The sequence below is a fragment of the Myotis yumanensis genome, unplaced genomic scaffold (genome assembly GCF_028538775.1).
Source record: "Myotis yumanensis isolate MYYU_CA2020_CCGP unplaced genomic scaffold, mMyoYum1.0.hap1 SCAF_11, whole genome shotgun sequence".
NCBI lineage: Eukaryota > Metazoa > Chordata > Mammalia > Chiroptera > Vespertilionidae > Myotis > Myotis yumanensis.
In genome coordinates, this window is record NW_027223762.1 from 34,900,913 (window position 1) to 34,921,202 (window position 20,290).

General features: G+C 45.0%; 1 protein-coding gene, 1 non-coding gene and 1 pseudogene across 2 annotated transcripts in view; 1 reads left to right on the forward strand and 2 right to left on the reverse strand.

Annotated features, from left to right (window-relative positions):
• Positions 1-4,633, reverse strand: part of XPO1 (exportin 1) — a 48,543-nt gene extending 43,910 nt beyond the window's left edge. Inside the window, exons 1-2 of the mRNA XM_070429298.1 lie at positions 3,873-4,633; positions 228-359 (exon numbers count right to left, since the gene is read on the reverse strand). Coding sequence (XP_070285399.1) covers positions 228-353 — 126 coding nt within the window. The 5' untranslated portion in view covers positions 354-359; positions 3,873-4,633. The remainder of the gene's footprint in view (positions 1-227; positions 360-3,872) is intronic.
• Positions 4,634-7,150: 2,517 nt separating this feature from the next.
• On the forward strand, positions 7,151-7,255 carry LOC139020203 (U6 spliceosomal RNA). Its single transcript, XR_011473221.1, has one exon. It is a non-coding gene; the product is annotated as a U6 spliceosomal RNA (small nuclear RNA).
• Positions 7,256-18,516: 11,261 nt separating this feature from the next.
• On the reverse strand, positions 18,517-20,072 carry LOC139019931 (dicarboxylate carrier SLC25A8 pseudogene; annotated as a pseudogene).
• Positions 20,073-20,290: the final 218 nt, after the last annotated feature.

Below are 20,290 nucleotides of genomic sequence, written 5' to 3' on the forward strand. Positions count from 1 at the left end.
TCTCTCATCATTGATGTGTGTCTCTCTCTCCCTATCCCTTCCTCTCTGAAATCAATAAAAAATATATATAAAATCCAATTTCTCTCTCCAGATATTTCTCATTTCTATTTAATTCTGAATTAATACAAACTATGGAATACTTTTTGAAAAGGCAATTATTTAAACCTGTATTCAAAATCCAACAACTTTGTTATACTATGCTCTAAAGTTTTGAACAGCTACTTTACCTGGGCTCCTTCTCCATGGTATAAGCAATTCACCACATTGTCTAAAAGGTTGATATCCAGTTTTTGGCTGAAATCAAGCAGCTGACGAGCTGCATGGTCTGCTAACATTGTCATAATTGCTGGCATAGATTACTGAAAATAAAGAAAAAATATTTAAGGTATTTATGAAGTTTTGATAGTATCAGTCAAAACTTTCTACTCAGTTATTTTACTTCAACCATGTTCACACAAATATTTTAATGAGTATTTCAGAGATTTAACAAAAGCAAATAAAAGCTGAAATTACTTAGCTACTCCATAACCATACTAGTTATTAGCATCTATTCAACTCTAGATGCCAAATAAATTGTATTGTTCTCTACTAACATTTATATAAAGTTACCCTAACCTGTTTTTAGGATGAATCTATTAAGAATTTATGGCCCTAAAATTGACAGTTCAAAGTCTTGATCTCAAATTGTTTATTTTCCCCCTTCATAATTAGGTCTAGTTCTGCAAAAACTTACTTCCCTCATTTCATGTTACCTTAATTTTAAAGATATACTGAAAAGGCAGGAAGATGCTAAAAATTAAATGTGGTACACAAGTTTTGCTATTGTATGTGTCAATGATTAGCAGGAACCACCAGCCTAACAAATTTGATACTCTTAACATCTATAAAGAACTTAAGTTTTTATATGCTATTAAACCATCTACATTTGTTTCTTTTAATCCTCAATGAATTTGGGACTAAGGTTACAAGCATACAAATTCCCTGAATATATGGTCTAGAAAAAAACACCTTTATGATAATATGTCAAACAAGATTTTTTTCCCTTCAAATTTCCAGGTCTTCATTGGCAAGGTAAAAACTGTAAAGCTTGCCAACTATTTTCCAAATAAAAACAAATTCCATCACAACAGAAAATGAGCTTCGTCACCTCAAAAAATGTACTGGCTAAAACCTACTGGTTCATATGCAATGTTATCCTTTTAAGAGGATTCCACTCCAAGATGCTGGCACACGTCCACATTTTTGTTGCCCAGCAATATAAAAATTTTTCCTTTGCTTTTACTTCAAAGTTAATGCCACTCAAGTCTGACTGGCTAGTAAATCAGTACTCCTTAACATTTTGGGGTCAAGATGCCTTACAATCAGAGGGTATGATAGTTCTTGCCAAATTAAAAGCTAATAGTTTTGTATACAATTACAAAAGATGCCAGACTCTTTGAAAGCCAGGCACGAAACCTCAGGTTAAGAACTCTTAGTTTATTGTATTTAGACCCAACAAGGTCAGATGGTCATCTCCACTTGTCCCCCTTTTAAAAACCTTCCAGGATCAGGAAATGAGTGGCTAATTTGATTATGTTTGGACAAACTAGCTTGATCAAATGTTTTATTTAATGATAATGTCAGTTACAACAAATTAGAATTTGGTTAAGTTAGACATAATGTAAAAAAAAATCAAGGTACTAAGAGATGAAGGGCCCGACCTGGTTTGGTTCAGTGGATAGAGCATAGGCCTGTGGACTGAAGAGTCCCAGGTTCAATTTCGGTCAAGGGCACATGCCATGGTGGCAGGCTCCTCCCCCATGGGGGGCATGCAGGAGGCAGCCGATCAATGATTCTCTCTCATCCTTGATGTTTCTATCTCTCTCTCCTTCTCCCTTCTCTGAAATCAATAAAAAGATTTAAAAAAAAAAAAGAGGCTTGAGAATCTGCATGAAAAAAGAGTTGAAGGATTTTTAGTAACCTAAAGTCTGTTGATCTACTGAGGACAGTAAAACTGATAAGATTTCAAAAACTTTTATTGAAGTTATTAAACGTGTTTTTTAGTAGAGTACCTGCAACAAAAAATCTTTGCTCTAAATACTAACATAAAAAGGGAAAGGCGATTCAAATAAAGATGTTTCAATTTCCTCCCTTCAAGAGCCAGACAATTTTAAAAGATCAGAACAACCTTAAAAGTTAAGACGGAAAACAATGTCCACAAAGCTTCCAGATCTACATATCACGTTTTCGGTTTTTTTTTTTTTTTTTTTTTGGTTAAACATTGAACGAACTTTCCTATTTGGCCTACCTATCATAATTTAATAACCAAAACAAAAAACATAATGACTAAAAAATTTCATTTTCAAGTAATTGTTCTCTCAGAGTTCTCGGAGCTAAATTCTTTTGAAAAAAGAAATCAGGTTTAGAATAGAAGCTTGTGTTAAATACTGAAGAGTTTGCCTCTTTAGAACTAGCGGCTACCTTCGATATGACCTGCCTATTCCTGAAGCGTAGAGTACATACAGAAATGGCGGCTTTCTGGTCAATGCCAAGCACATTTAGTCCCCCAAATCAAGTAGCTCCCAAAGCATTCTTTCCACTAACTGCAGTGCCCCATGCACTTAGGATACACAACCAGGCAGATCAACAGCCCCAGCGAGAAGGGTGAAACCACAAACGCTTTTTCCCCTCGGAACACTCAATCCTCAAATCCACTCGCTGAGGAGCATACACAAGGGATTACCTAGCAATGTGGTGGCTCTACAAGTGACGGACTACCGACTTCAAACTCAGAGGCAGGCAGCCACCTACTGCCACTCCCATCCAAAACCAAGGAAAGCATAACCGTTGGCTAATGATAACTACACAGCAGGCAAAATAATAATAAAAAAGCCCAAGTCGCTAGAGCAGAGAGACTGCTCTGCTCCCCTAGGTGTGTGGGCAAGGGCTGGCTCCATTCACTAGAAACACACCGCACGGGGCCCGCCCTCCCTCGCTCCGAGCCCATTCGCGCACTTCTGCCTCCAGCTCCCGGAGCGCGCACTCACCCCGCCCAGACTCGCAGGAGGCAGCGCCAGGCGCCCGAAGTTCGCCGCCCCATTCTCTATGCAGCATGGCCTCTGCGTGATCAGGAGGGCCGGGCCGGGCAGGTCGTTAAGGCTTCCTCTACTACACCACTCCTCCCACCCTCACCAAACTCCGAGAAACCGGAATGGAGGAGCATTAGGACGGCATCCACTATGAAATACCAGCAGTAAAAACCGATCGCAACCAACTCAAGCCGCCGAGAACCAACTATGGCACGAAACCCCATTTGCAGATCCTTGGAAAAAAAAAAAAATCAACCCATCTTCCCTACTTCTAATCTCACTCTGCAAAAAACACAAAGATTTTGAGTTTCCTCGCAGGAGGTGCAGGGACGCGGCAGCCCCTCCCTCCCTCCCCCGATCCCAAGCTCTCCACCGAGCGGCCACGTGATGCAGGCGGACGTTTCAATGCTGCTGCTGCTGCACTAAATATTTCTGGAAACTTCCACTCCTAATAATTTACAGCGATGTTCCTGAAGTCAACCCAACTCCTGCCCAGCCCTGTGGGCTGGGGAAGCCCTTCCACCCCCGCGCCGGGGCCCGGCTTCACTACCACGCTCCTCGCTCGCCTCCACCGTCACCCGCACACGCGGATGACCCAGCAAGCGCTTCCCCTCCCGCGGCCGCCTCCCCGCCTCCATCTCCCAGCGGCAGAAGCGGCTCCATTCAATCGCAGGCTGCGCTGGGCCCGCCGCCGCCTCCTCGGCCCGCTTCCCGCGGCCGCCGCCGCGCCCCACGCCGGCCTCCTCCCGCCCGCCCGGCCGCGCCGCCGCCCGGCCCCCGGCCCCGAAGACACAGGCGACTTACCCAGAGATGGAACCAACTGCTTCTTCCTTCCTGGTCGGGGGATTAGGGAGAGGGAAGGTGGGGAGAGGGGAAAGGGGAGGAAATCAAGGTGGGTTTCAGTTTTCCCACCTTAAAAAAAGGAAATTAAAAAAAAAGGGGTGAGGGCAAAAAAAAAAAAAAAGGCTCAACAATATTTACTATCCAGGGACACTTCACCCCGACACACACACACACACACACACACACACCCACACACACCCAAAAAAGGAGGGGAATTAATCTGAGAAATAAATGCTCCCGCCTGGCCGGGGAGTAAGGGGAGGGGGAGGGGAACGGGGTCAAGTCCCAAAGATTCAGCCCCGGGGGGACCCTCCAGCTACAGGCGGCGGCGGGAGCGGCAGGAGTCGGGGTGTAGAGTCCACACGGCCGGGGGACGCTCAGCCGCCAGTTGCAGTCCGACTTCCCCTACCAAAACACGGCTCCCTCTCTCACGCGGCTCCGGCGCTGGCCCCCCCACCCCGGCTCGCCTAAACTTTCCCCCCTTCTCCTGCTTCTCAGCGACTGGTGGTTCCCCCTCCCCCTCGGGTGGTTGCACGGACTGCAGCAGCAAAGACTGGAAGAGGCAGCGCCGCCGGGGCTGTAGCTACTGTTGCTCTTGCTGATGCTGTAGCTCCCGCTGGTCCTGCCGCGGCCGCTGCAGCCGCTTCTCCCCCTCCTCCTAGTGCCTCAACTCGGAACCGGTTGAAACCGGTTCAGACTGGGAGATTCCATCTCGGTTGAGTTTTCAGCCCATGGCGCCGCGGAGCGTTTGGAACCTGGGCCTCCGCCCCCAGCCCGCCCGTCTATTGGCCTGTTCCAGCCACAGCCGCGCCATCAGCCCACCTCTGATTGGCCAGATCGCCCGTCAATCCCACCTCAAGTCTCCACACGAGCCCGCCGCTTCTGCCTCCGCCTCTTTCCAGCAGCGATTTGTCCGCAGAGTGGGGGGAAGGGAATTGGGGCGGGTCGGAAAAGAGCGAGAAGGGGGGGTGGAGGAGGAGGAGGTGGGACCAGAGTTGAGCCCAGCAGCGGAGAGAGCGAAGAGAAGTCGCGAGGAGGACTGGTTCAATCATCCGTCAATCAAATGCAGCCCGCCCTCGACTTCCCGTTCCCCTCCCGCCGCTCCCCCTCCCAGGGCTTAGTCCGCGGGCCCGGCCTTTCCGACCCGTTCATTGGCTGGCGCCTTTGGTGACGAAGAGGGTGGGGAGCAGCTCGTGAGCTGGTGGTGGCGCGAGTTTGAGCGCGGCGCGCGGCATCCTTCTCTCGGCTTCCCGGGACCCGCGGCGGCCCGCCCCCGCCCGCTCCCGCCAACCTGCGGGGCCTGAGCCCGCCGGGAGGAGGACCCGCCCCTCGATTGGGGGCCGCGCTCTGAAGAGGGAGTGCGCACCCAGTGTTTTCTTTAATCGGGGAGGGGGTGGAGAACAAGCGAAAACCACACGCCCAGCCCAAGTGTAGGCCCCAGGCTCTCATCTATTTCCCAGCCCTCGGCTCGGGGCCTGGAGTTGGTGTTAGAACAGCCCAGGAGGAGGTTGAGATGAGGTGCGGGGTCGTTGGCTCTTGGCGCTCTGTGATCTCGGAGCCCTGGACAAGATACTTGAAATAGTTCTTGGGCAAGTCTTCAAATGTTAACTCTTCCCCAGACTGGCATTTGGCTGCTTCAACAACCAACCCTCTGTCTTGTAGAATTGTGCTCCTGAAACCTATATAATTGTGTTAACCACGGTCACACCAATAAATTTAATAAAACGGCAAAACAAAACCAACCCTTCCTAAAAACTATCACCCCGGGAATTGATGTAGCATCGCGCGTGGGTAAACTCGCAAGCCAGGTGCCCCCGAGCAAGTGCCCTTGCCCGTCTCTACCCCGGGCTTTCTTTTCAGCAGAGCTGTCCTTCACTCGGCGCCATCGCCAGGTGGCATTTTCTTTGAAAGTCACATGCACGTGGCCTTTCACATGGTTGCCTCTGGTTTGTCCCCAGGTGCCCTCCAAATCAGCTTTCCTGGTTATTGGATTAAGAAGCAGCAAGCTACCCACCCAAATTTTATGGGCCCATTGTGCCACGAAAAGGTTGATAAATGGTTTATTACATCAACACAATTTTCTTCAGCAAATCCTCACTCACAGCACCCTTAAGAATAACTCCCTCCACATGATCTCACTCATATGTGGAATCCAATGAACAAAATAAAATGAGGAACGAAATATATCCAGAGACACAGAAGCATGGAACAGACTGGAATCTCAGAGGGAAGGCGGGTGGGTGGGGGGGGAAGAGATCAACCAAAGAACTCGTTTGCGAATAAGCATGACCCATGGACACAGACAATAGGGAGGTGAAGGCCTGGAGGGGCTGGGGCGGGGGTGGGGGAGGGGTGGGGGGGGGGGCTAGAAGGGGTCAGAGAGGGGGGAAAAGGGAACATATATAATACTTTCAACAAAGATTTTTAAATTCGGGGGGGGGGGCAGTGGGGGGGGTGAGAGTAACTCCCTCAGCCTCCAATAAGAAAACCCCAATAACTTAACGCCTAGATTTACCAAAGTGATATTGGGTGACTTTCAGACCTAAGGTTTTTATGCATTGCCTACCTGAATAATATTAAACCATAATGTATAATATACATGATGTACACTGATCATTTGGAATACTTACATTCTATTACTAGAAAAACTGGGGCTGTCTTGTGTTTTAAAAAGTTTTTTCCTCCACATGTTTAGCTCTTTGACCAGAACACTGATTTTTTTAGATGGCAGGACAATAGGAATAAAAACTGGGATATTTGTGTTCTTTCTACTAGTTCACATTGTCTTACAAAACAATAACATTCATCAGATATAAGAGCAACAGAAACTCATAAATTTCTTTCTACCACTTGTCATGTATTTCTATGTTTTAAATGTTTTTATTGATTCAGAGAGAGAGAGAGAGAGAGAGAGAGCAAGAGGGAGAGAGAGAAACATCCATATGAGAAAAACATCAATCAGTTTCCCCTTCCCCTGCTACCCACAACCTGGACATGTACCCTGACCCAGAATCAAACCAGCGACTGTTCAGTGCAGGGACAATGCTCAACCAACTGAGCCACACCGGCCAGGGCACTTATTTCTATTTTTGTAAGTTATTTTTAGTGCTCGCTTCAGCAGCACATACAGTGTGTCTCCCCCAAAAATGTATGCATATTTTAACAGCTGATAACTCAATTTTGAAAATGAAATGTACTTCAATAAACACTGCCTTTATAATTATTCAGTGTGTGTATACATTTTTTTGGACACCCTATATACTAAAATTGGAGCGATATAGATAAGATCAGCATGGCCGCTGGGTAAGGATGGCATGCAAATTTGGGAAGTGTTCCAAAATTTTCTAAAATTGTTTTTAAATTTAAAAAGCAATACATGGCCCTAACCGGTTTGGCTCAGTGGATAAAGCGTCGGCCTGAGGACTGAAGGGTCCCAGGTTCGATTCCAGTCAAGGGCATGTACCTTGGTTGCAGGCACATCCCCAGTAGGGGGTGTGCAGGAGGCAGCTGATTGATGTTTCTCTCTCATCGATGTTTCTAATTCTCTATCCCTCTCCCTTCCTCTGTGTAAAAAATCAATAAAATATATTTTTAAAAAAGCAATACATGATCACTGTAAATAATTCAAACAATAGAGAAAGAATTATCTGCAGTTAAAAATAAAAATCCCTTTCTTATGCCTTCCCCATTTCCTGTCCCTGTCTAGAGATAATCATCTTTTAGGGTGTGGTCTGTATGCTTTGATGTATTTTCTATCCATTTACAAATATGTTTGCTATGTGTTTTGTTCAATATATGTGACATCATACTATACATATTGTTCAGTGACTTCTTTACTTAACAGATCAGAATGTATAAATCCACCTCAACCTTATAACAGTCCCATAGCTTTCCCCATCTCAGGACCATAAAATTTATGGTATAAATCATTCAACCATTTCCCTACTGAGGACAATTGGGCTATTTCTGGTTTTCTCTCATGACTAATACTTCAGTGAACACCCTATACATTTATCTTTAGACACATATGTGAATATATCTTAGGTTAACACCCTAAAAGTGGAATTACTTTGTCAAAGGCCATATATATTTACTAGAGGCCTGGTGAAAGAAATTCGTGCACAGGTAGAGTCCCTGGGCCTGGCCAGCGATCAGGGCCGATCAAGTTCCCTACCTCCCCAACTCTGCCTCCTCCTTCCCTCGCAGCCTGTGCACCACCACTGCCGCTGGTCACCCGCCATGTTCCGCACCTCCCCCTGGTGGTCAGCGAACGTCATAGTGAACGATAGAACTCTCAGTCTCCTGGTCAAACTCCTGAGGGGACACTTTGCATATTCGCCTTTTATATATATAGATTATTGTGGTAGGTACTGCCAAGGTGTCCCCTAAAAAGATTGTATCAATTTACATATCACAATATATGAACAGTACCTGTTTGTTTCCTATTAAAGCTATAAATATTTGCTATTAAAATCACACCAGAGTCGCCCTAGGTGGTTTGGCTCAGTGACTGGAGCGTCAGCCCAAGGACTGAGCCGCCACGGGTTCTACACTGGCCAAGGGCATGTACCTCGGTTGCAGGCTTGATCCCCAGCCCTGGTCGAGATGCGTTCAGGAGGCAACCAATTGATGTCTCACATCGATGTTTCCCTTTCTCTGTCTCTCCCCCTCTCTTCCACTCTTTCTAAAAATTAATGGAAAAAATATCCTCTGATGTGGATTAACAACAACAACAAAAAAGATCACAACATTTTTCTTGACTGTGAGCTCTTCAAAAAATATACAAATAATAAGATTTAGTGCCTATATAATGTAATCTCTGCCTTTAGAGACTAGAACTGCAGACAGGGGCAGGTGTTATTTCTCCCTTCTGTTTTTTCTCACAAATGAACGGTGTGGGGTGTGGAGAGTGATTTCAGGCATTTGCACTGTAGTGGGAATGAGAACTCTGCAAGCATATTTCTTATAAAATCAGGGTGGCTAGGGGAAGAAAACAGGACCACTAATGGGACCTGAAGAGACAGAAAGAGGACCAGTGAGGGAAGATAGACTAAACGGGGCTTCCGAGGCAAACTTTGCCTGTCTTGGAAACTAGAGAGGGAAGTAGAAACTCAGCAGATCTGAGAAGGCATCTGTCAGAATGTCATAAGGAGGTTCTTGGTAGGAGGGCATAAGAGAATTTGCTTTTGTTGGCCCCAGAGAACATGAAATCCCGAAGGTCTCATGTACAACATAAACTTCATTGGTTGTTGAAGACTGCAGCCAAACAACTTATACTGTGGAAATAACTGGCACGCAGAAAAGCATACAAACATTACTTGAGGGACAAAAAACACCTTCATTTATGAATTCCACATCTATGTTCCAAATTCTGCTGCTACAGAAGATATATGGCTCTGCAGTAACTCTGCAGTGGAGAGAGATACATTTGAACTGTACAAACAAAGTGGGTTTCACAGGATCAAATAATATTCTTATGAATGTTGCCACTTTTTAAAAAAAGTTGGAGTTGCAAAATGGGACAGTGAAAAATGTCTGAAAGCAGATCTGGATTCTCCTACTCCTTCTGCCCTTAATAAGACAGCAGAGCTCTTCACCATCTGTGAAGTGATCCAACTGTTAGAAGGTTTCTAAGGTGCTTTTTAAAAAAATATATTTTATTGATTTTTACAGAGAGGAAGGGAGAGGAAGATGGATAGAGAGTTAGGAACATTGATGAGAGAGAAACATCGATCAGCTGCCTCCTGCACACCCCCTACTGGGGATGTGTCTGCAACCAAGGTACATGCCCTTGACGGGAATCGAACCTGGGATCCTTCAGTCCTCAGGCCGATGCTCTATCTACTGAGCCAAACCGGTTAAGGCTCTAAGGTGCTTTCTGTGTGTTCCTTTCTTTTGAAGATTAGAGCAGATACATAGAAATACAGAAACTTTTTTATTAGGGATTTTGCCAATGTGTTTGCCTTAAGGAAGCATTCTCTATACTTATTCAGATATTCACTTATTTAACTAATATTTTGAGTCCCATCATGTGACATGTACTGTGTTGGGACTGGGGATACAATTATAAGAAAAACCTTTTATTTCTCTTGACAGAAAAAGACCAAATGATAAAAAATATTTTCTTGAGACATGATTTTTTCCTTAAATTGGATCTATAATAGTTTCTGAGTAATCACACACTTTCATAAATTTGAACATGTTATCTTTAATAAGTGGGGGTTAATTTAGTTGCATTGTTGGCTTTTTTAAAATACCAGGGCGTTATTTTCATTGAACAATATTGGAAGAGGTATTTGAAGACATTTCAGAGTCACTTGGTCAAAAATATTTATTGATAATCTACTCCATACTAGATTCTATTATAGGTGGTGAAGATATGATAGGGAACAAGTCAGGCAGAAGTCCTGCCCTCAAAGACTCATACTCCTGAGTTTATTAAAATAGGAGAAATTTAAACTAGCATGTATTTATGCAATTTAAACTTTGTTTGCATGCTAGTAAATGGCCTCAGCTTCGTAAGGCAGCCCTGAAATTTTTGGGGTGATTTTCCCCCCTAATTCAGGACTGTGTTTGCTTATTTAAGCAATTTGTGACAAATTGCCTCTTTTACTAGCAATGCTACTAGAATTGATTTTAAAAACAAATGTGACCATGCTGCTCTTCCTTCTCCTCTCCAGCTCCCTATCCCTCCCTTCCACTTTTAAAAAGCCCTTCAGTGGCTCCCCATTACTTCACAAGAAAAGAAACCCCAACTCCCTAGCTGCTAGGGCCTAGCACATCATGTAAAAGGCCCTCGGTGACTGGGCCCTGCCTCCTGGTCTTGCTCATGCTCTGGGGTTTACACATCGTCCACTCAGGCCACACTAATTGTCAATCCTTTACACATGCTGCTTCCTCAATACAGACTACTCTTCACTCTCTTCCTCCCTCCAGCACCTTCACTGATTTCTAGGTTGGGTTTATCTACGACCCCCACAGTTCCTATGTCTTCGTCCGTCCGGGGACTTGACCACTGCAGTGTAACGGCCCGCTTACACTCCAGCTCCTGACTACAACGGGATATTTCAGTATAGTGTACTGGGCTGGACACACAGACACCCTTAATAAAGGATGCTTTGAGTGAATAAAGGAATTAATAAGCACACATTTACAGATGACATTCCAAGTAGGGAGAATAACATGAAGAAAGTTAAGCATGGTAAATTAGGGACTCTGAAAGGAACTCAGAATGGCTGAAAAACATGTCTGAAGAAAGCAAGTGGCTAAAGATAGGACAAAGGAGAGAAGCAAGGTCCAATTCAGTCACTTGGACAATTTAGACTTTATTCTAAGGACAATTGTGAGTCATGCTCTAGCCCATTTGGCTCAGTGGATAGAGTGTCAGCCTGCAGACTGGAGGGTCCCGGGTTCGATTCCAGTCAAGGGCACATACTTGGTTGCAGGCTTGATCCCTGGCCCTGGTCAGGGTGCGTGTGGGAGGCAACCAATCAATGTGTCTCTCTCACATTGATATTTCTTTCTCTGTCTCTCCCCCTCCCTTCCACTCTCTAAAAATCAATGAAAAAATATCTTCAGGTGAGGATTAACAACAACAACAACAACAACAAAAATAATAATAAATAAATGTTTTTTTAAAAAGTGAGTTGTTAAAAGATTTTAGGAAAGGAAGTGATTATATTAGCGTTTTAGAAAGCACACTGAAGAATAGATTTGGGGACGAGGAGATTTGTTAGAGGAAACCAAGGAAAAGCTGGTGGTGGCTTGAACTAATATAGTGGCTTTGAAAATGGCAGGAAGTGGAAGGATTCAAGAAATGTTAAAGGGGTAGAATTGTCAGAACTTGGTGTTTCATCAGCTGTACATCTTCCCTTCCCAATCAAGTAATAAACTTCTGAAGAGCAGGAATTCTGCAGTTTATGTCTTTGTATTTCATTAAGTTACCTATGGCGCTTACCTATAGATTAGGTGTTCAATAAATATTTGTTGAATTATTAGATGAATGAAACTTGAGTGTTATACACAAGGTAGAGCTGATAAATCCTTACCCTTTGTAAAAAACAATATCTTTGTATTGATTTCAGAGAAGAAGGGAGAGGCAAAGATTTGATTGGCTGCCTCCTGTACGCCTCTACTGGGATAGAGCTTGCAACCTGGGCATGTGCCCTGATGGTAAATCGAATTGTGACTTCCTGGTTCATCGGTTGATGCTCAACCACTGAGCAACATCGGCATGGCTAAATCCTTACTCTTAAAAACAAAGCAAAAAAGCCCTGACCAGGTAGCTTAATTGGGTGCTGCATTGTCCTGATGCGCCAAGGTTTTAGTTCAACCCCTATTCAGGGCACATGCAGGAGACAACCCATGAGTGCTAGATGGGTGGATGGAACAACAAATAGATGTTTCTCTCTCTCTCCCTTCCTCTGTCTCCAAAAAGCATATACAAATAAATACAACAACAAATCAAAAGTGATTCAGGTACTCATTTTAGGCCTGAAAGAGATCAGAAAAGGCTAGCTTGGTGGAATGTTCCTATTTTCCAAAAAGGCAAATATAATCCTGGCTGGTGTGGCTCAGTTGGTTGGAGCGTAGTCCCATACACTGGAAAGGTCACAGGTTCGAATTTAAGCCAGAACTAAATGCCCAGGTTTTGGGATCTCCGTGGGGGAGGCCACCGATCAATGTTTCTCTCTCTCTCTTCCTCTCCCTTCCACTTTCTCTAAAATCAATAAAAGTCTGTCCTCCAGTGAGGATTAAGAAAAAAAAGAATTTCCTGTTGGAAGAAAGGAGACTCTTATTTTAAAACATATGCTGAAAAGGATCTCATTTTACACAATCTATACAATGAGAAAAATCTGTGCAACCAGCCACCTAGAATTGTATCACATAGAGAACTGTTGTACAAAGCAATGTAAAAGTATACTGTATACTATTATATGCTACATCTGTTTGAAGAAATCTTGTCACTTAGAATGTCAGAAATGTCAGAAACAATGTTCTCTGTGCTTTCCACAGAGAAAAATCCTGTACACTTTTCAGATTCCTTCTGGAAATCCTCTTGTAACTCATAAAATATTGAACTATGATTCATGAACTTACAGGTCAAACCAACCCAAAAAAAGATGTCTGAGCTTGGCCAGCGTGGCTCAGTGTTTGAGTGTGGACCTATGAACCAGGAGGTCATGGTTTGATTCCCGGTCAGGGCACATACCCAGGTTGCTGGCTCCATCCCCATTGTGGGGCATGTGGGAAGCAGCTGATCAATGATTCTCTCTCATCATTGATGTTTCTATTTCTCGCTCCCTCTCTGAAATCGATAAAATAAATAAATAAAATATATCTTATTATTTAAAAATATATATCTATCAACCATATTTTAGATTAGTAGGCTTGCAAATATATATATTTTTTTACCTCAACCCACAGTAAAAATTTTACATTGTGACCCAGTCCACATGTACTTGTCTACACATAAATGACTAATCTGCTGACCCACATAAACTGTGAGATAAATGTGTGGTCTTTTGAGCTGGAAAAATAATAAGTTGAACTGATGCATTTTTAGGTTTAATTTTGCAGGAAAAATAAGATAGCTGTGATATCTTCCCTTTTTGGAAAACTGATTCTGTTAGTTTCACATCTGTGAATCAGGCTTTGTAATGTATTTTTTCATTTGCTACTGTGCAGTAGATTGTTTATGTGTCTACACATAAATGACAGTCGTTTTATGAATCATTACTTACCTTTGCTGCCATGCAGTCTGGATATTTTCTGTTCCATTCTATTCTGTTTAATTTTTAAAAGAGCCATTAAAGTGATGGGTTATGGCCTGCCACTTGAAAACCTCAACTTTCATCATCCCATATTTAAGAAGCACAGTGATTAAAGACTCTAGGGGCAGATGTCTGATTTTGAATCCCAGCTCCATCACCTCCTAGCTCTGTGATTTTGTTCAAGTTCCCCATACTCTTTGTGATCCAGCCTCGCCATCTGTAAAATGAGGATAACAATAGAACCTACTTCCTAGGGTCATTGTGTGATTTGGTAGTTATACATGTAATACTTGTAAAGCTTGCTTCAAAGTCCCTGCCACATGATAAGCACTCCATACATATTATTATCATCATCACTATTATTATTAATCACTCACCTGGTGTTTCCTGAATCTGTGTACAATCCTTGGTACCAGGCACTCTCAGGTATTCCAAAGACACACTGCTCTCTTGACTCATCTTTTATTTGATTGATAAATTGTAACCATGAAAAATTGTGGGTTTTTTTTTTTGACAAATTGGCTTTTATAAATTAGGGAGGTATACTGCTTGTCACTTGTTCAAAATTAAGTGTTTCCCTAGGTTTAAAAAAGTTGACTTCCAGCTCTAGCTGGTTTGGCTCAGTGGATAGAGAGTCAACCTGCGGATTGAAGGGTCCCGGGTTCGATTCCAGTCAAGGGCACGTGCCCAGGTTGTGGGCTCGATCCCCAGTGGGGGGCATGCAGGAAGCAGCCAATCAATGATTCTCTCTCATCACTGATATTTCTATCTCTCACTCTCTCTCTTCCTTCCTCTCTGAAATCAATAAAAAATATTTTTTTAAAAATGGACTTCTATATAATTATCAGATAGTTACCCCTCAGAGTAAAGAATAATTTTATCACAGAGGGAGCTTATCAAAGTCATCAAGTCACTCTGAAAGGAGATTCCAGGTCTGAGATTCATTTTCAGATGGTGTTTACAGTCTCTCCCTCTGGTGAGGAAATGTGTTTTAATAAGACATTTAAAATCTTGTTTGTTGCCTTTAGAATTTTTACTCATTCAGATTCACACAGCTTGTAGTGCCTCATTTAATATCTACAGCATTAATTGTATTATCAAACAATGCCTTTTCCTCTTTTTTAGAATGCCACAGGAAGGGGAAAAAAAAGATACTTTCCCCCTAAAGTCACAATCTTCTAAACAGACATTCAAAATTTTATTACTTAGCACCTATATCAGCAATAATGTCAAATTATTTACAAGATGAAGACAGAATAAAAGTAATTACAGATTTTAAATTGTGTATTAGTTTTGTTATTTTTATTTTGGTAAGCAAAATGGAATCTGTTGTTATATCATTTGAATTATATTAACTTTGGCCAAGTATACAAGATAGCTCTTATTAGAATAGAAACTCCCTAATGACATTACAATTCCAAGGTTACCACTTTCAGAACTGTTATCCAAACTGATTTCTAGATGATTAAGGCAGCCAAAGAGTTACTGTAAAAATCACACAAATTAGATAGACATTCCTCAGTTCCCATATTTGTTTTTGCTCCTCTGCCAGAGCTATGCACTTGCTTATTTTTCTTATAAAGTTCTCTGAGGCTTTTCCTAGTAGAATAATTTCGTGAGGTGGTAGCAGGGAGTGGTATTGGGCAGTTGGGTAGGGTAGAATGAAGACTATGAGGCCTGCTACATGTGGGGGCAGATATGGTCTCCCCAGAGTCCCAAGATTTGATTACTCTCTAGTAAAATTATATCAACAGGCAATAGGATTTATCTATAAGGATAACCTTCCTAAAAGTGGTTAATAATCTGTAGCTTGAAGAAATCTGTGAACTCCTAGATGAGGTAAAGTCAAAGAGGATACCAGCCGGCCAGCGTGGTTCAATGGTTGAGCATGGACGCATGAACCAGGAGGTCACAGTTTGATTTACGGTCAGGGCACATGCCCAGGTTTTGGGCTCAATCCCCAGTAGAGGGCATGCAGGAGGCAGCTGATCAATGATTCTCTCTCATCATTGATGTTTCTATCCCTCTCTCCCTCTCCTTTCTTCTCTGAAATCAATAAAAATATGTTACAAAAAATAAAAATAGAAAGGATACAGTTTCAGTGAAGTATAAAAGGATGTGCAAACCAAGTAAATTCGTAACACAAATTTGAATATAATTGGTGATGAATTGTTGTTTGAGTTGAATGTGGACCTATGAACCAGGAGGTCATGGTTTGATTCCCGGTCAGGGCACATACCCTATGCAATCATTTAACACTTTGTCACTATCATTATCCTCAACAGTTACAAAAGCCCCTTAATCTTTCCATAGCAGCCAGAAAGATTTTAAGAAATGAAAATCTAATCAATTCTTTCTTCTGCCTAAAATCCTTCAATGGAAACTCATTGTTCTTCTTTTAAAAAAAATATTTTTTTAATTGATTTTAGAGAGGAAGGGAGAGGAGAGAGACATAGAAACATCAATGATGAGAAAAAATCAGTGATTGGCTGACATCCAGGTTCATAGGTTGATGCTCAACCACTGAGCTATGCCGGCTGTGCCTCATTGTTCTTTTATGATTTTGTTTTATTTTTCAATTACAGTTGAAAAATACAATATTATATTAGTTTCAGGTGTACAGCATAGTGATTAGATAAGTATATAACTTATGAAGTTATAACCCTGATAAATTTACTACCCATCTGACATTATATAATTACTAGAGGCCCGGTGCACAAAAATTTGTGCACTCGGGGGGGAAGAGGGGGTCCCTCAGCCCGGCCTGTGCCCTCTTGCAGTCTGGGACCCCTCGGGAGATAATGACCTGCTGGCTTAGGCCTGCTCCTGAGTGGCAGAGGGCAAGCCCAATCCCTAGGTGCAGCCCCTGGTCGGGCTCAGAGCAGGGCTGATTGGGGAGTTGGGGCACCGCCCCCTGTCATGCACAGAGCAGGGCAGATTGGGAGGTTGCGATGCCACCCTCAGTCACGCTCAGGGTAGGGCTGATTGGGGGGTTGGGGCACCGTCCCCTGTCACACTCAAGGCAGGTTCAATGGGGAGGTTGCGGCGCCACCCCCTGTGATGCACAGAGCAGGGCCAATCAGGGGGTTGGGGCGCTGCCCCCTGTCACTCACAGAGCAGGGCCAATCAGGGGGTTGGGGCACTGTCCCCTGTCACTCACAGAGCAGGGCCAATCAGGGGGTTGGGGCACTGCCCCCCCCCTCATCATGCACAGAGCAGGGCCCATCAGGGGGTTGGGGAGCTCCCCCCTGTCACGCACAGAGTAGGGCCGATAGGGGAGTTAGGGCACCGCCCCCTGTCACCCACAGAGCAGGGCCAATCAGGGGGTTGGGGCGCCCCCACTGTCACACTCAGGGCAGGGCCGATGGGGAGGTTATGGCTCTACCCCGTCACACACAGAGCAGGGCCCGTGGGGGGGGGGGGGTTGGGGCACCACCCCCTGTCACACACAGAGCCGCAGGGCGATCAGGGGGTTTGGGCGCTGCCCCCTGTCATGCTGATCTGGTGCCAGGAGGCCTCGTGGCTCCGCTGATCCCTGTGCTGGGAGGCATATTACCCTTTTACTATATAGGATAGAGGCCTGGGGGCTGGCTGGTTTGCCCTGAAGGGTGTCCTGGATCAGGGTGGGGGTCCCCACTGGGGTGCCTGGCCAGCCTGGATGAGGGGATGATGGCTGTTTGCAGCTGGTCACACACCCTTCAGGGTGGGGGTCCCCACTGGGGTGCCTGGCCAGTCTGGGTGAGGGGCTGAGGACTGCTTTCAGGCTAGGGGTTTTGACTGAAGCTCCAACCACTCCTTTTTTTCTTTTTTTTTTTTTCTTCTGGGCCAGCTTTAGCTCTGGCTCTAGCTCTGAGGCTTCCGCTGCTGGTTTGTTTGCTGTTCTATAATCGAAACAATGTATAACTTCAGCTCTGAGATCCCAGCCGGCTATATTTGTTAGAATGTTTCAAACTGCCAGCTCAGAGTCCGGCAAGTCAGGCGGGGAACGTTGGAGTCTGCAGTCACTGGAGCAAGCAAGCCTCATGTTCGCTTCCAGCTGCCTGGCTGCCGGCCGCCATCTTGGCTGACAGTTAATTTGCATAAGGATACGCTGATTAGCCAATCGGAAGGGTAGCGGTCGTACGCCAATTACCATTTTTCTCTTTTATTAGTGTAGATAATATTACTAGAGGCCCAGTGCACAAATTCGTGCACAGTGGGGTCCGGCCAGCCTGCCCCCGACCTGATTGTTCATCAGTTTATGTTGTTCATTAGATTCCACATATGAGTGAGATCATGTGCTACTTATCTTTCTCTGACTGGCTTATTTCACTTAGCATAATGCTCTCTAGGTCCATCCAGGCTGTTGCAAATGGTAAGAGTTCTTTCTTTTTTATAGCTGCGTAGTATTCCATTGTATAGAAGTACCACAGTTTTTAATCCACTCATCTGCTGATGAGCAGTTAGGTTGTTTCCTGTGACTATTTTTATAACTGCCAGTTTGTACTTCTAAATCCCTTCACCTTTTTAAACCATTCTCCCCCCTCACTCCCCCAAGTATCAAGCATACAAGTGTTAAGTTTTATTAAGTTTACCTCCAGGGCCACTGCAGAGATTTCTCTCCTCCTTGCTCCTTAAGGGTCTGCTGGCCTTTTGGCTCCCCAAGGACATAAAACCCTTTCCTTTGGGGAGGCAGTTCCCTCTGCCTGCAATGTTTCCTTCATAATATTGGTAAATAAATTAGATTTACTTTTAATTGTCTAAAAGTCAGTTCCGAAGGGAGACTCCCAGGTTAGCCTCTCCCTGTAGGGTCTTATTGTACTTTATTTTTATTTTTTTATTTTTTTTTTCAAGATTGAGCTTGTTTTATGGATGACGTGCTGGCTTAGCTTGGGAACAAGATAAAGAGATGGGCTGAACTTCTCAAGGGTCTGAGGGGCTTGGGATCCTGGTTGGTGACAACTGGCGTCAATTCCATCAGGACTGAGAGGCAATGGGGAGATGAGGTAGGGAGGAGAGGTAAAAATGTGGGGAGAGGGAAGGGAGATGGTAGAATGGGAGAAGGAAGGGGTGGGGAGTGAGGGAAGGGAAGGAGGGGAAGAGGAAAAGGAGGGCCTGGCTGGAGCTGAAGCTAAGTCAGAGGTGGTCAGGTTGGCAGCAGGAGAGGCTCAAAAGGGAGCCTCCCGGGAAGTGCAGGCAGCCGTGAGAGCCCGTTTCAGCTGCTCATAGGTGACAAACATCACCACGTTCCAGGAACCCAAACGGAGGAAGGAAGGCATGAACCCTTTGTAGAAGGCTCGGGGACCCTCCTTCTGGAGCATGGTGAGGGCACATTGGCCAGCGCTGCTGTACTGGCCAAGGGCAAAGTTCATATATCTCGTCTTGACTACGTCGACAGGGGAGGCAATAATGGTGGTGCAGAAACCTGCCCCGAAGGCAGAAGTGAAGTGGCAAGGAAGGTCATCTGTCATGAGGTTGGCTTTCAGGAGGGCATCCTTGATTAGGTCGTAGGTCACCAATTCAGCACAGTTCACAATAGCATTACGGGCGATATTGGGAGAGGTCCCTTTCCAGAGTCCCCGGAACCCTTCCTCTGGCGCAATGGTCTTGTAGGCATCAACAGTACTTTGATATCTCTGACCACCTCCAGCCCGGGCCTGAGCCTGGAACCGGACCTTTACCACATCCGTGGGCTGGGCCACAGCCACAGCCAGGGCACCCGTGGTGCTGCCTGCCAGGAGGCGGCTCCCGATGCCGGCATGCTCAGAGCCCTTGGTGTAGAACTGCTTGACAGAGTCATAGAGGCCAATGCGGACAGATGCAAAGCTCATCTGGCGCTGCAGGCCGGCGACTAGCCCGTTATAGAGGCTTCGGGGACCCTCGGTGCGCGCCATGGTCAGGATGGTGCCCAGCACGCCGCGGTACTGGACACTGGCTGCAGCTCGCATTGCTCCCTGCTTTTCTCCTTGGATCTGCAGCCGGACTTTAGCAGTATCCAAGGGAAAGGTGATGAGATCTGCAATGCAGGCAGCTGTGCCAGCCCCCAGGAACTTCACAGTGGCAGTAGGGGGCACATCTGTGGCCTTAAACCCAACCATGATGCCAATTTTCTGCTGTCTTCCAGGAGATGAAGAAAAGTTGGAGGAGGGGGCACCTTCAACCAGCAACAAGACGAGATAGAGGAACTCTGCCGGAATCCGGCTCTGCAAGGTCTCACGCCGAGGCCTCCAAGATCAAGCTTCTCTAAAGGCGTCCCATTCTTCAAAGCTGCCAGTAGCTTTCATGGTCCGGTCCTGTTGGTTTCCCATAGAAAATGGCCGGGAGACGAAACACCTAAAGGTCATACTATGTGTCCGGGCCGCAGGGAGAACACGAGACGAGCGTGCGGGTGGCTCTGGCGGTCGGCGATCGGCGGTCCGAGGGCGCGGAGACGGAGAGTAGATGGTGTGCGAGGGCGCGGTCGGCCAGGCGTGCAGTCTTATTGTACTTTAGATACTATTCCTTCTTCTCACCCATCCCACTGCAATCAAGCATCTTTTAATGCCTATCTTTTGCTAAATTAACAGGACCACATGTCTCTTTAATGCTCAGCAGCAAGAACAGTACCTGCCAAAATAGTAGGTGCTT